Genomic DNA, 13,109 nt, shown 5'->3' with positions numbered 1-13,109 from the left:
GAATATGAAGGAAATATAGTGTCCACTCAAAAATGGCTTGTACTTGTTGATGCATCATCCACAGCCACACATACCATTGACAAAGTAACCCCACTAATCCCTGTTGGTTTTATTGTTGTTGCAGAAACTGATATGCAATGCAATGCAACATCCAATTCCTTATCTTCCTCACATGCTCTCAAATCTCATCCAGTCACTTCTTTTTCTGTCCTCAACCACATTAAATACTTGTTCTGTTCAGTACTTCAATAGTTAATCGTGTTATCTTTTTGTTCTCTTCTCTACAGCTTGTCCTAATCTTTCTACTCCATGATTGTCCTTGTTTTGGCTTTGCAAAGTCCTGTCTGCTAAAGGGTTCTGAGAATTTCTTTTTGTGAGAATTTGTTGTTTTTCTGATAAAGAAGGACTGGTTTCGTTGTTGCACAAGGGAAAAGAACTGACATGAAAATTCAGTGTGATGTGTGTGAGAGGGCTCCGGCAACAGTGATTTGTTGCGCAGATGAGGCAGCTTTGTGTGCCAAATGTGATGTTGAAGTTCATGCTGCAAACAAACTTGCAAGCAAGCACCAAAGGCTTCTCCTTCAATGTCTATCAAACAAGCTTCCCAGATGTGACATTTGCCAAGTAAGAACATCAAATTTCTGTGTCTCTAGTTTTATGATTCCTTAAATAATTCGATGACCTGGTTTTATGCTAATAGACATGCTAATAATGATGTTATACATGCCCCAGTTGAACCTATTAAACACTGGACAAGTCTTATTTTATTTCTTGAAGACATATCAAGAGTTGATTAAACTTTCTGGTGGTGTGTGATGAGAATGTTACTTGCTATTTTCTATGTTCTTATTCGATGTAGACACTAGTTAAACTAGGATCTTGAGCTAGGTTAACTGATGGGACATAGTTTAGGAGAGTTAACACCTTTGCTGAAATGGGAATACAATTGTCTGATGAATCTGATGGATGTTGGAATTGTAAAAGCTTCAAAAATCTTTGTTGCTCATTTTGTCTTCTTCTTTTTCTCTCCACCAATAGGACAAGCCAGCATTCATATTTTGTGTTGAAGACAGAGCACTCTTCTGTCAGGACTGTGATGAACCAATTCATTCAGCTGGAAGCCTTTCTGCAAACCACCAGCGCTTCCTAGCTACTGGTATCAGAGTGGCCTCGAGTTCTAGTTGCACCAAAGACAATGAAAAGAGTCACTTGGAGCCTCCCAATAGGAATGCACAACAAGTTTCCACCAAAGTTCCTTCTCAGCAAGTGCCTAGCTTCACATCCTCTTGGGCTGTTGATGACTTTTTGGAGTTAACAGGCTTTGAATCACCTGAGAAAGTAAGTGGCAGCTTTGTTTCATAATGATTTAGTTGCATGTGTATATAATGAACTAACTCACAAAGTAATTAGAGTGTTATAGCTGAAATAAGTTAGTAGCATTACATGTTTCATTTGTTGTCCCTTTGGACATCTTTGAATTGCCACATGAAATAATAACATGGTTGTAGCCAATCATCATGGTACATGTGAAAATTTTGATTTATGCTGAAGACACCCCAGCATATAGAAAATTCTTTAACTAGGTTATTGGTCTTCTAGAATATATCCCATCATTGACAATCCTCTTAGCCTGATAGCCTGATGCAAGTGTCAGATCAATGCAGTTTGGTTTTCATTGATTTTTTCCTGATCAAGAAATTGATAAGGACAAGAATTACACTGAAGAATTTGTCTTGAATTAATGCTGCACAAAATTGTTTTCTTCCTTATTTTGATACATGCCATCACTTAATCAAGCATTCATTTTTTTATGAGAGATAACCATATGTTTATACATAACATTGTATTAAACTCTGGTCCTTGATTTCAGCTTCTTCTTCCTTTTTATGTTTTTCTATTATTGTTACTCAACAATATTGTGATTTGCCTCTTCTTGTGATTCTGGTTTTGTGACTGTGCTCAGAAGGAATCTCTACAATTTGGAGAGCTGGAATGGCTTACAGATGTGGGTATTTTTGGTGAACAATTTACTCAGGAAGCATTGGCTGCAGCTGAAGTACCTCAGCTTCCAGTAACTAATAATAGCAGCAGTGTTGCCTCATTCAGAACCTCCAAGTCCTACATGTCACACAAAAAACCTAGGATTGAAGTCCTAAATGATGATGATGATGAGGAGTACTTTACTGTGCCTGATCTTGGCTAGGAACACAGATTCCATTTGGGGTGTTACATGCATGATTGGAAAGACTAATTATGAGGAAAAAATGTTTTTTTTCTTCTGCAAAAGCTCTTTCAGTGAAATGTCGACAAAGATTATTATTTTCTCAAAAATAAACTATTTCAACCAGACACGATGATATGGTGTATATTCAATCATTCATACTTCACTAAAGACAATCATTTTTGCAACTTGTGTGTGGAGTTGATAAGTATTGTACTTTAGGTGTTTTTCTGCTGGATAACATAGAATTCCATGCTTTTGGAGAATGAAATTTTCATGTCCTTAGTCACTGTGCATGCTTCAATACACTAGGGATTCTCCCACTGTCACATCTTCCTAATTGATTCCAATAATTTGAGTTCATTTTGTTTGTATGCAACAAACAATGCTATTTAATTTTACTCATTATTACTAGTTGGTATAGTTTATAGTTAATTAGTAAATACGATTTTCTTATAGGTAATTAGTAAGTTACTTTTTTCATTTTTTTTAGGTTCCTATTCTTTTCTGTTACTGTTTCAAAGATCATGCCCAATTGAACCTTATTATAAAGTTACTTTTTTTATTTTTCTTAAGCCAACAATAAATTGGATATATCATCACTATTATTTAAAGTGTAATTTGGCAGAAACAACTTAGAAAAGTTAAAACTACTACAAAAACAAGACTACAAAATTCTCTGAAACAAGATTACAAGAGTTGTGTCCAAAGTTCAGTTGGTTCAGCTGCTTAATCTTTATGATATGTATCTAGGTAGACCAAGTTCTTGGCGTGGCTGAAGGCATTTGTATCACTTAGAAAATAATACTTTGTTCTGGAATGACCATGTTCTTGCCTCATCATGCACCTATCCCTCAGGGCTCTTATAAAAAAGCATTTCGAAATTCTTATCCACAAACAACATCAGAACTAAACCAAATTTCTCTGATATGATGGAGAAAAGAACACCTACTAAAATCCTCTTTCCTCTGTATTCCATCTTAACCATAATTCTCTGTCTCATGCCATCACAAACCAAATCCTCAACCCTCCAAGATGACACTCTTTCCCTTCTTGCTATAAAAAATGCCATTGATCCCAACTCAATCACCCCCTCTTCCTATCTCAGCACCTGGGACTTCTCAGTGGATCCATGTGAAAGCACTGGCTCACAATTCCTAGGAATATTGTGCTACTTGCCCCTTGATAACTCCTCTAGTAGAGTAACAGAAGTTGACCTCGATGCCATTGGCTATGAAGGATTTTTGACACCAGCAATAGGGAACCTCTCAGAGTTAACAGTCCTCAACCTCAACAATAACAAATTCCGTGGTCCAATACCAGAAACCATTGGCAAACTAAGAAAACTAACCAGCCTCACAATGTCACAGAACTTTTTCACTGGGGCAATTCCACAAGCAATCACAGGACTCAATAACGTTAGATATATAGATCTTTCAGGGAACAGGCTCTCAGGTCTAATCCCCACTGATATCACTGCTCTGAGAACCTTATCATACTTGAGTCTGTCAAACAATGAATTTGCGGGAAGAATTCCAAACCTCACAGGGTTGTGGCAACTTAACACATTAGACCTCAGTTTCAACCAGTTTTATGGGGATCTTCCAAACCTTCCAGTGAGTTTGAGAAACATGTATTTTCGCCATAACATTCTTTCAGGGCACTTGACACCCCTCAAGGGACTCATACACATGAAATGGTTAGATGTGAGTGACAACAGACTCTCAGGTGCCATCAATGGGAATGTTTTTTCTTTGAGAAATGTTGTTCACCTCAATGTTTCTTTCAACCGTTTCACAGCATTAGATGTTATCAACTATTCTCTGCTAGAGCCAAGTCTTCAAGTGCTTGAGGCTCAAGGGAACCATCTGAAGGGTCATTTGCCAGTGAATTTGGTTAGTTTTGTGAACTTGACCTCGATCAATCTGGCCAACAATCAATTCTCTGGTTCAATTCCCTTGGAATATGGCACAAAACTGAAGTCATCATGGAGAAGCCTGCACTTAGATTACAACTTTCTAACGGGAAATCTTCCTCGGGAGTTTTCACATTCCACAAACGTTAAAGGTAGCCTTGCAAAGAACTGTCTAAAGTGCCCAACAAATGTTGGTCTTTGCCAGGGGAGACAGAGACCATCTTCAGAATGTGTCGGCCAACACAACGTATGACAAATGATGTCCACGACACAATCAACCATAAGCAATGTGCTCAGCGTAGAATTTGTATGCAAATAGGAAATAAATTTTGCTGAACTATATTTGTTTGTTGTCAATACAGAGATAAATTACTTTGCATTTTCAATTGCTCATCAAGATTGCAATAGAAAAATGGCTTGTCCAGAGGGGTAGAACTAGTATAAGTTTTGGTTACTGTTCCTTCTCCATCCTTTTAAGTTCATCTTATATTCATATAAAAATTATTATCTATTAATTAAAAAAATAAAAAAGAAAGTAAAGAAATTTTTTCATAAAATTAATGAATGCTAAATACAATTAAAAATTGTTATAAAAAAACAAACAAAATTTTCAAAAGGATCCTAGGATAGTTAAGAAACCAGTATAATGTGGTGGGAGCATCATGGGCCTGATACCGGCTAACGGGTACGTGGATGGGCTGACCGAAAATCTAACTGATATAATAAGATATTGCTTTCTGCACCCCATAATTACTAACTGTACTCCAACATTATATGAAACACTCGTTATTAAAGACTATATGCATTCCAAATAATTGTATTGCAAAAAGCTTTTTCTATATTTAATAAATCTGAAAATTATATTTCGGAAATTCAATTCTAAAAATTTCATTCAGAAAATCTTATTTAGAAAATTTGATTTCAAAACTTCTGAGAAACCTGTTTCTGAAAGTTGCTTTTTCAGACGATAAAATAATTATTTTGAAGATTTGTGAGGTACGGGGAAGAAATTGTGGTGTGGGAGTGCAGTAAAAGCAGATACAGTAACTGTAGGAAGCAGCAACCGAACTGAACTGCAGAGATATAGAAGGGTATCAGAAAGAAGGATATTGAATTGGTAACCCCAATCTGATGGAAGCTTCGGATTTAGACGAAGGGATGAAGGTGTTGGATGCGTGTTTAGCCAATATCAATTGGCGCCTCAAACCTTCTTCCAAGCGTCGCTTACAATTGGGTTTTTTTCGCAGCTTCTCTCTTTCAATTTCATTGTTTCTTTCATCGTTGATTCTGATTCGTTTCATGGCGTGGCTGCAGATATGCTTGCTCTGATTACAAGAATGCGACCGGTTGTAATGGTGGACTACGGCGGAATCATGCCTCAACTCCAACACCACCTCTCTTCCCTCCTTCAACACGCACAAAAGGTGAATTCTCTTCTCTCGTATTCTATTCTCCTTCTCTTGTTGTTCGTTATCTCAGCTTCAGTTCTTCTTCCAGGAATCCCTAATTTTCGAGCATATACGATTGATGGTTATTCAAGACATGATATACTTAATACACCTCACCGAACTATCGCACTTTCTCGATTCAACCTTCAACTCTCACCAGCCGTTGCTCTTTGTTGACCTTCAATCCGAAAACCCTAAGGTCTTCCTACTTCCACCGATTTCACCAATTTCTTCCTCTCCTGCCTCTACCATTTTTCCTGCTTTCAGTTTCGTCAATCATTTTTACGTGTCTTCAGATGGTAACGAAAATTGAGGAAAGCCGGTTAGCAATGCAGCTTGTATCGATTCACAGGTTGTTGTTGACGATATTCTCTCCTGAGAGAACCACTGACCCCTCTGCGTCGCAAGATGTCAAATGTACGGACGAAACCGACACGACTTGTCAGAGTCAGAGCTTACATTCTCGTTCTACTAATGATTGCATTGATCTCAGTGACTGCATGGACAACACTGACATCACTGTGCCGACGTTGAATGGGTAATTCTACTTCCCTTTCAATGTATGTACATGTACGTTTTATCCTGTCGTTCATTTGAATATATTTTTCTCCCGTATAGCGCGTAGATTCGGCTAACTCTGATTATAAGGATTATGCTATAACCGTTCTCTGCAAATTTTGTAGTTACGCATTTTGTTTTGCTAGTTTCTGTATTGCTATCAGTGTGGTATGATTGCAAATTTGTGGTGGAGATAGGATTGATTAGTCTTGTTTCCGTTCTTCACGGAGGACTCTCTTAAAATTAAATTCTTGTTGCGCACAACTCTACTGATTATCCATCTATCTGCTGTGTCTTATAAATAGTGCTCCATGTACATTGCAGGGTTTGTGGCATTATTAGCCTGGAATGTTACGCAGCTCGCATGTTATGATAGGTTATAGCTCATACTTTTTTTCTGCTGAATGTGCAGTTCATTGTGTTAGGTTCTTAGCCCCTCCAAGACTTTACAGATTTCAATCATCAGTTTTTATGTCTCCTACCTGATTATTTCAATTCAAGGAGTGGGATGATTCAAATTCAAATAAAATTGTTGTCTACAATCTACACTGGTATATTTACCCTCAATGCCAACGAAACTAGAAAGTTAATATTGTCACCTGTTATGGATAACTGGAGACTAGATTAGTCTGTCACGGTAATACGCTCACTAAAACTAGTTTGTATGAAGGCATTTTGTATTGTCACCGAATTTGGTTTATTTGAGAAGCCAACATGAACTTATGCTGTCTCAACAGTGGTTCATAGCATAGTTATTTTCATCTTATTCCATATACTTGATGGGTGTATCTCATTTTATTGTATTTACTTGCTTCAGATGGCTTCTAGGATATCCAGTGGTCTATCTGTTTGGCAAGGAGCATATTGCAGATGCCATTTATAATCTTTCGACCAAGTATCTTCATATTTTTCAAGTGTTTGTCTGCAGGTTCGTTTCCCTAGTCATTTGTTCATGCCTTAGATTATGAAACTTCCATTATATACTCGTGATGTAGAAACTGTGTTAAATTCCTCAGAACATATTTGTTTTGACATATATTTGATCCAAAAAGCAGAGAGTATGATAAAGAATAAATAAGACCAAGATGACGGGGGTAGATAACAAGGATAATGTGATATTTTCCCTTCTGCTATCATTTACTTACCAAATATGTTGGGTTAACTATTAAAATACATCGTTTTGAGATCTTGCAGGAATAGTACTCTCAAGAAAGGGACCCAAGCCGAAGAGCTGTTAAGGTAATTACTGCATTTGGATTTGTGAATATCATTCAGTAAATTAGAAACTTTGGCAATCGAACTAGAGGTATTGCTTAAGTGACAAACTGAACTCCATATGGGTAGATTTTTTAGTTGTATGGATTTCAAACCGACTGAAAGCATATTGTGACCCAGGCCAAAGCTTAACAGCCAAGCTGGAATCTGTCCCACATTCAAAAGATGTGAGGAGACCTGACTTTTACCCCCAAAAAAAAATAACAATGATCTGGACCATTTGTGTTAGATGGCTCGTCTACTTTAATTTTTTGTAAACTTTAGTATACATGCTTTAGCTTGGAAGTAAAAGGTAGAAAAAGTGACAATTGTACTGCAACTCCCATGATTTTTAAGATGAGTTTTTTATTTAATGAAACTGAGATTTAGAGTAATCGTGTTTTTGCCAAATGATTTTAACAATAAAAATGTGGGGGTGCATTATACGGTACATTTTACACCACGGCTATTGGCCTAAGATTTGAGAACTAATACAGGAATTAGGTTTTGATACCTTTGGCTGATAATTGTCTTGCATCCCCCACCCCGCCAATATCAAGCAAAGAGCTTGTCACGGAAGAATGAGAGTGTTACACGATATGCACACATTATTACTTTTCACTCTTTTTTTATGTATGCATCTGCCAGACCGTTGGCTTTAATTGGTGATCTTAAATCGCCACTCAGTTTCACGTTATAGTCATAGCTCCTTTACAACCATAATGTTTTGTTTTATGTTGGACAAGTCTTGATCACCTACTTCATTGTCGAATTGTTGTCTTCTGTTCGTAATAAATGGAATTGAAAGTAATACGAATGTTCTATGAAGTCAATAGGGAGATATCTGACATTGTAAGCATTTTGAAACAGTTTTACAGTGCCTTATGATCTAAGCATGAGAGGGAGTAATGAACAATGGGCAGAGGCTTTTCTGGCTCACATGCAAGCTAAGTGGGAAAGATGTGCAAGTGCTTGGAAGTCGTTAAAGATGGAGGTTAGTGAATGTAATCCTCAAGCTATCGTCTTATAGATGTCTCCTCTACCTGCCAGAAAAGGGTCGATACCCACCAAGTACAGGGCGAGGTGTATTTAAGTAATCAAACAAAAGGAAACATCACAAAATATCTTCCTTACTTGTAGAATAGATCATACCGCACCGTAACTTACCACATGGATTATATAACTATCTCGGGCATTTACAATGAGTTTCGAACCAAATAAGCAGTTTTGTAAAATCGTACAAGAAGCATTGATTTCCTTCATTTACCAAAGTCCGCTCTAAGAAATAAATTGATCTCCTCACGCACATGGAGTGAAGATTTACATGGCACACTGTCAAACTACTCTGCAACTAAAGAGTTGTAACACTTCACATCCAGGAAATTTTGATGTTACAACGTTTTCCGTTCGTGGACTTTAAATTCCTGGAAATTTATAAGAAAATGTCTTGTACCAAATCCTTGGCGAGACAGTAAAACGAATTTTGGCAGGTTTAAATTCCTTTTAAAAGATTAATACACCCGTGGATGATTTTTGTCTGGGTTAATAATGCTTTTGAACAGGGCAAAGACATGAACAAATGTTTGCGAAAACCATCATGCAAACTCGAACTGAACAAGGCATGAGAACTTCAGCTATTAAAGAATAAGGCGGTTAAAGTTGCAACTGTGGGCTGAGCTAATTCTCATTCCATTGCTAATTCTCAAAACTTCATAGAAAACGTTATTTGGCAAAACCTGAAAACCCATGATCTCGCCACCAGAGTACATAGGAAGAAAAACAAAATACTAAAAAGAAAATCAAGAGGCATTCCCTCGTAAGCAAATCCGACAGAAACATGAGGAAAATTGAAACATCGGGGGAAGAAAACGAAAAGGTTGATTATTTTTGTCCAAAGATTCTATGCCCCTTTGATCAGTTTCAGTGCATCCTCCTCTTTGGGAAGGGCGGGAATTGCTCCTTTTTGGGTAGTTGTAATTGCTCCACATGCATTAGCATACTTGAGTACGTCTCTTAACCTTGATTCATCCTGCAATCAATAGGTAAAAATTTGATCGATCATCAATTTGACGGGATCCGTACAAATATCGCTTTGATTTTATCAAGATTATTAAATTAGTATAAAATAAGTTATTTAGGGGATGCGGTAGCTGAGCACTCACTTCAAGGATGGACTGATCATCGACAATCTTGGACAACAGAGCACCAACAAAGGAATCGCCGGCACCAGTTGTATCAATAGTGTTGACATGAAAAGCATCTACCGATCCTTTGAAATTCTGGTTTAGGAAAAAATGAAGAAAGTCAATAGTGTTTCACACCACAAGACATTCAAGAGACAGCACAATTATTGGTAATTGAGACACGTGCAGACATTAGATGCCTGCCTGAATAAATTCTTCAGTTTTAAGATGAAAGTACCACACGATATTACAAAACAGGTTATTTTAAAAACAACAAAAAAAACTGAAAGCAGACAGTTCAATTTTAGTTTGTAGGCCACAGCATATATATTCATACTATAGCCATCAACGATATTTAGGGTGAGAGATGGCTTCAATACAAACGACAAAGCGTTTTGATGTGCTCTCTGTTGCAGGATATTCAAATTATAATCTTTCCAAAAGTGGGCTGAAAAGTGCAGAGCTACCCTGAATGACGACGTAACAAGTGAGAATAAAGCAAGCACAGAGAGTATGATTTATTTTGATAAAAAGGAAGGAAAGGATTATGAGAAGCAGAAAAACACGTGGTGGCCCCGGCCCAGCCTGAAAGCAACTTGTTTACAAGCCTATCTTACTTGCAAGGCATTCAGAATGACCATGACACATCACCGCAAACGCAACAAACATCTACGGATCTACCATACTCTGACAGCATTAAAGCATCCAAGATTCAACACAAGAGTAAAAGACAGAAAAGGCCTAGGTAATTGAAGTGAAGTTATTTTTTACCTTGGTGTAGTATCTGGAACCCTGTTCTCCTAGAGTGACAAGGAGCAACTTCAAATTGGGGTGCCACAATGACAAAGCAGAAGCATCATCAATCTTGTCACTTCCTGTGAGGAACTCGAGCTCCACATCACTGACCTTGATCAAATCAGCCTTCTCCCATATGCTGAGTATCTGCTTACGAGCTTCATCGGCCGAGGGCCACAAGGGGAGACGGAGGTTGGGGTCATAGGAGAGCAAGCACCCAGCTTCTTTGGCAACTTCCATTGCCTTCAAGTGTGCTGATCTGCATGGCTCCACGATCAAACTAATTGATCCGTAATGGAAAACTTTTGCCTGCCATGTCAAGTTTCAGTTAGACACCCACCCATTTCACTCTGCTAAATGCTAAATCAATTTAACAATCACCAATAATCTTCATCAATACACAGTTTATTTCATTGTACCATGTTTGATACAGGCACCGAATCATACACTTTTCTTCTATTTGTTTATTATAATTATAAAACCTTACCTGCTATGATAGACTATAAATTGTGGATCCACCGTCAAAGCCCTCATTCACAAGCTACGGGTATACATAATTATTGAAATATCACCGACCTTTTTTTTCCCTTTATTTAAACTCCAAGCGGACCCTTTTAATTATTTCAAAAGTATTATACTGCCATTCATTTTACACTTTTATAAAGGATGTCGCTGTATACATTACAGAAACAAGAAAATCATAAGCAATCTCAAAAGCTTTGCTTTTTTCATATTGATAGAAATCACAAGTTAAATATGCATACGCTTTTATCAGTTCTACCGATCAATACATTCAATTTTGAGATTTAATCAAACAACTAAATTCGTTGCAGAAAAAAATAAACTAAAAAATCCATACAATTAATTACTAAAATCAAAGGGAAGAGAATAAAGGCTAGAATCGCGTGGAGATGTTGGTCAAAGCCAACACAGCATGGGTCATGACAGCACGGGGGCTAAAGAAACACAACAAAAATTGATCTAGCAATAGTCAAACAGATAACAATACAAAAACGCATAATTCATCTTCTCAAATCCCACTCTCATCCCAGAGCGTGCACACCCACGAATGGCAAAGAAAAACCACACAAGAAATAAAAATTAGAAAATTGAAAAAGAAAAAAAAACAAAACTTTGGTTGCGCAATAGTACTATATTTGTTTTGCTTTGTTGGACCGAGAGGAAACAGGATCCACCCCCAAATGAATCTCGCACGTGACTCACGTGCCGCGATGATCCACCAACCCCACCCACCACCACCAACCAATGGTCATGATCGGTGCTGTTCGTTAATATTTCGTATTAAAGAAAATCATCGATAGTTTCGAAAACTTTAACGTAACGAGAGGGTGGTGACTCCTACTCGTGAATCCTAGATCTAGTGATGGGCCCCACTGCACATCATCTGGCGTGGCATCATCTTAAAAGTCACGCCCACGTGTACCACCATGCGCGTGACATCACGGTCTCTCTCCACAGGTCACACAACTCAATCATGAACAGACGCATAAAACAAAAGACTTGGTTTTCCGGGAAAAGGTGAAGAAAAAAAAATCGCCAGAAAGTAGAGAGAGAGTGAGAGGGAAAAGATGCATACAGATCTGATGAGTTCGAGGTTGAGTTCTTCAGGTTGGAGGAGCATGTCGGCGCTGGGGTTTCGGTAGAACATGAACTCACGCTCTCCGTCGGCGCGTAGGGTCACGAACGCCAGAGCGGTGCGGGCGCCCTGGTCGAAGGTGATCCCGTCGGCGCGGACTCCGTTCTCCTTCAGGATTCCGGCGAGCATGTGGCCGAACTCGTCGTCACCGAGTTTTCCAACGAAGGCGGCCTTGCCGCCGAGTCTCGCGACTGCGATGGCGACATTAGCGGGGGCGCCGCCGGGTGCCTTTAGGAAGCCAGGAGCCTCCGCCAGGGAGACGCCGGAGACGGTGGGAACGAAGTCGATGAGCATCTCGCCGAAGCTGGCGATCAGGCCGGTGCCGGTGGCAGGGACGCCATTGTTGAAGGCCATTGAAAGAGAGAGAATGTGTTTGGACTTTTTTGAAACGCTCTTTGAAAGGAAGAAGAGAAAGAGAGAATAAGACGTTGGTTTTGTAGCGATTATATAGAAGGATTTCTCCGTTGAAAATTTTTCCTTTTATTATTAACATTATAATAATAGTAAGAGCTTAATGGCCATTGGCTTATATTTTAGCCTTTCAACCAACCAATCTATTAAATATTGAACCTTTTAGAATAATCATAATTATTACCAAAATTTATTATTTATTATATGTTTTTATTCAACCAAATCAATGTTCTCCTCAACATGTGCTAATGGTTTGTGTTAAGAGAGTGATTTAAAATTCTAATTATGATAATATGAATAAGAACTGAATTATTTTTTAACAGACTATATCAATATTTATGATATATCAAAATAGTATAGCATACGAGTGAGATGATTTTAAGAAATAATATGTTATTAAGTGGAGTTATAGGAATAATTAGAGAATCTAATTAATTAATTAATTAATGCAATTTGGTTCATATTAAACTTAAGCAAGTTGTTGAAGTTTGGTAATAAGTGATTGGTTTGGGTTGGGGCGTGAATGTTGATGGATTCGGACCGTACCCTACTTTTATATTCGAACTTACTTTATTTTTCATCTGGAATTAAATTACTAATACTTTTAGGTGCAACAGCAAATTAAAAACTACTCAATTATTCAATATTTGACGTGTCAAAAAGAAAG

General features: G+C 37.9%; 4 protein-coding genes across 5 annotated transcripts; 3 read left to right on the top strand and 1 right to left on the bottom strand.

The window, feature by feature from the left end:
- The first annotated feature begins 304 nt into the window (after positions 1-304).
- Positions 305-2,510, top strand: LOC124843337 (B-box zinc finger protein 24-like). The gene is made up of 3 exons (XM_047320062.2): positions 305-624; positions 1,039-1,338; positions 1,964-2,510. The coding sequence occupies exons 1-3, from the start codon at positions 442-444 to the stop codon at positions 2,201-2,203; spliced, it is 723 nt and encodes a 240-aa protein (XP_047176018.1). The 5' UTR covers positions 305-441; the 3' UTR covers positions 2,204-2,510.
- Positions 2,511-2,652: 142 nt separating this feature from the next.
- Positions 2,653-4,556, top strand: LOC124843335 (Leucine-rich repeat (LRR) family protein). The gene has a single exon (XM_047320061.2). The coding sequence runs from the start codon at positions 3,151-3,153 to the stop codon at positions 4,387-4,389; it is 1,239 nt and encodes a 412-aa protein (XP_047176017.1). The 5' UTR covers positions 2,653-3,150; the 3' UTR covers positions 4,390-4,556.
- Positions 4,557-5,019: 463 nt separating this feature from the next.
- Positions 5,020-8,658, top strand: LOC124843347 (uncharacterized). The gene is made up of 7 exons (XM_047320074.2): positions 5,020-5,370; positions 5,451-5,560; positions 5,634-5,783; positions 5,881-6,122; positions 6,960-7,070; positions 7,337-7,381; positions 8,267-8,658. Exons 1-7 carry the CDS (start codon positions 5,268-5,270, stop codon positions 8,424-8,426), a joined length of 921 nt encoding a protein of 306 aa, XP_047176030.2. The 5' UTR covers positions 5,020-5,267; the 3' UTR covers positions 8,427-8,658.
- A 391-nt stretch (positions 8,659-9,049) lies between these two features.
- On the bottom strand, positions 9,050-12,467 carry LOC124843346 (fructokinase-2-like). 2 transcript variants are annotated; one of them, XM_047320073.2, is made up of 4 exons: positions 11,972-12,459; positions 10,351-10,683; positions 9,559-9,675; positions 9,050-9,425 (listed from the first exon to the last, which is right to left on the bottom strand). In XM_047320073.2, exons 1-4 carry the CDS (start codon positions 12,383-12,385, stop codon positions 9,297-9,299), a joined length of 993 nt encoding a protein of 330 aa, XP_047176029.1. In that variant the 5' UTR covers positions 12,386-12,459; the 3' UTR covers positions 9,050-9,296. The 2 variants fall into 2 exon arrangements, with proteins under 2 accessions (XP_047176029.1, XP_087948668.1); XM_088092542.1 differs by having other exon boundaries at positions 9,397-9,675; positions 11,972-12,467.
- Positions 12,468-13,109: the final 642 nt, after the last annotated feature.

The sequence above is a fragment of the Vigna umbellata genome, chromosome 6, assembly GCF_029865625.1.
Source record: "Vigna umbellata cultivar VRB3 chromosome 6, Vumbellata_1.0, whole genome shotgun sequence".
In the NCBI taxonomy this organism is placed as follows: Eukaryota; Viridiplantae; Streptophyta; class Magnoliopsida; order Fabales; family Fabaceae; genus Vigna; species Vigna umbellata.
The sequence above is the reverse complement of the archived record's forward strand: the minus strand, read 5'-3'. Positions and strand labels throughout refer to the sequence as shown.

Coding starts and splice junctions, on each gene's coding strand:
- LOC124843335 (XM_047320061.2), top strand. CDS start 3,151: ATGATGGAGAAAAGAACACCTACTAAAATCCTCTTTCCTCTGTATTCC.
- LOC124843346 (XM_088092542.1), bottom strand. CDS start 12,385: ATGGCCTTCAACAATGGCGTCCCTGCCACCGGCACCGGCCTGATCGCC. Junction 10,684..11,971: donor ACCTCGAACTCATCAGATCT/GTATGCATCTTT, acceptor TTGACATGGCAG/GCAAAAGTTTTCCATTACGG. Junction 9,676..10,350: donor GTTCCAGATACTACACCAAG/GTAAAAAATAAC, acceptor TTCCTAAACCAG/AATTTCAAAGGATCGGTAGA.
- LOC124843337 (XM_047320062.2), top strand. CDS start 442: ATGAAAATTCAGTGTGATGTGTGTGAGAGGGCTCCGGCAACAGTGATT. Junction 625..1,038: donor CCAGATGTGACATTTGCCAA/GTAAGAACATCA, acceptor CTCCACCAATAG/GACAAGCCAGCATTCATATT. Junction 1,339..1,963: donor GCTTTGAATCACCTGAGAAA/GTAAGTGGCAGC, acceptor GACTGTGCTCAG/AAGGAATCTCTACAATTTGG.
- LOC124843347 (XM_047320074.2), top strand. CDS start 5,268: ATGGAAGCTTCGGATTTAGACGAAGGGATGAAGGTGTTGGATGCGTGT. Junction 5,561..5,633: donor TCCTTCAACACGCACAAAAG/GTGAATTCTCTT, acceptor TTCTTCTTCCAG/GAATCCCTAATTTTCGAGCA. Junction 7,071..7,336: donor TTTCAAGTGTTTGTCTGCAG/GTTCGTTTCCCT, acceptor GAGATCTTGCAG/GAATAGTACTCTCAAGAAAG.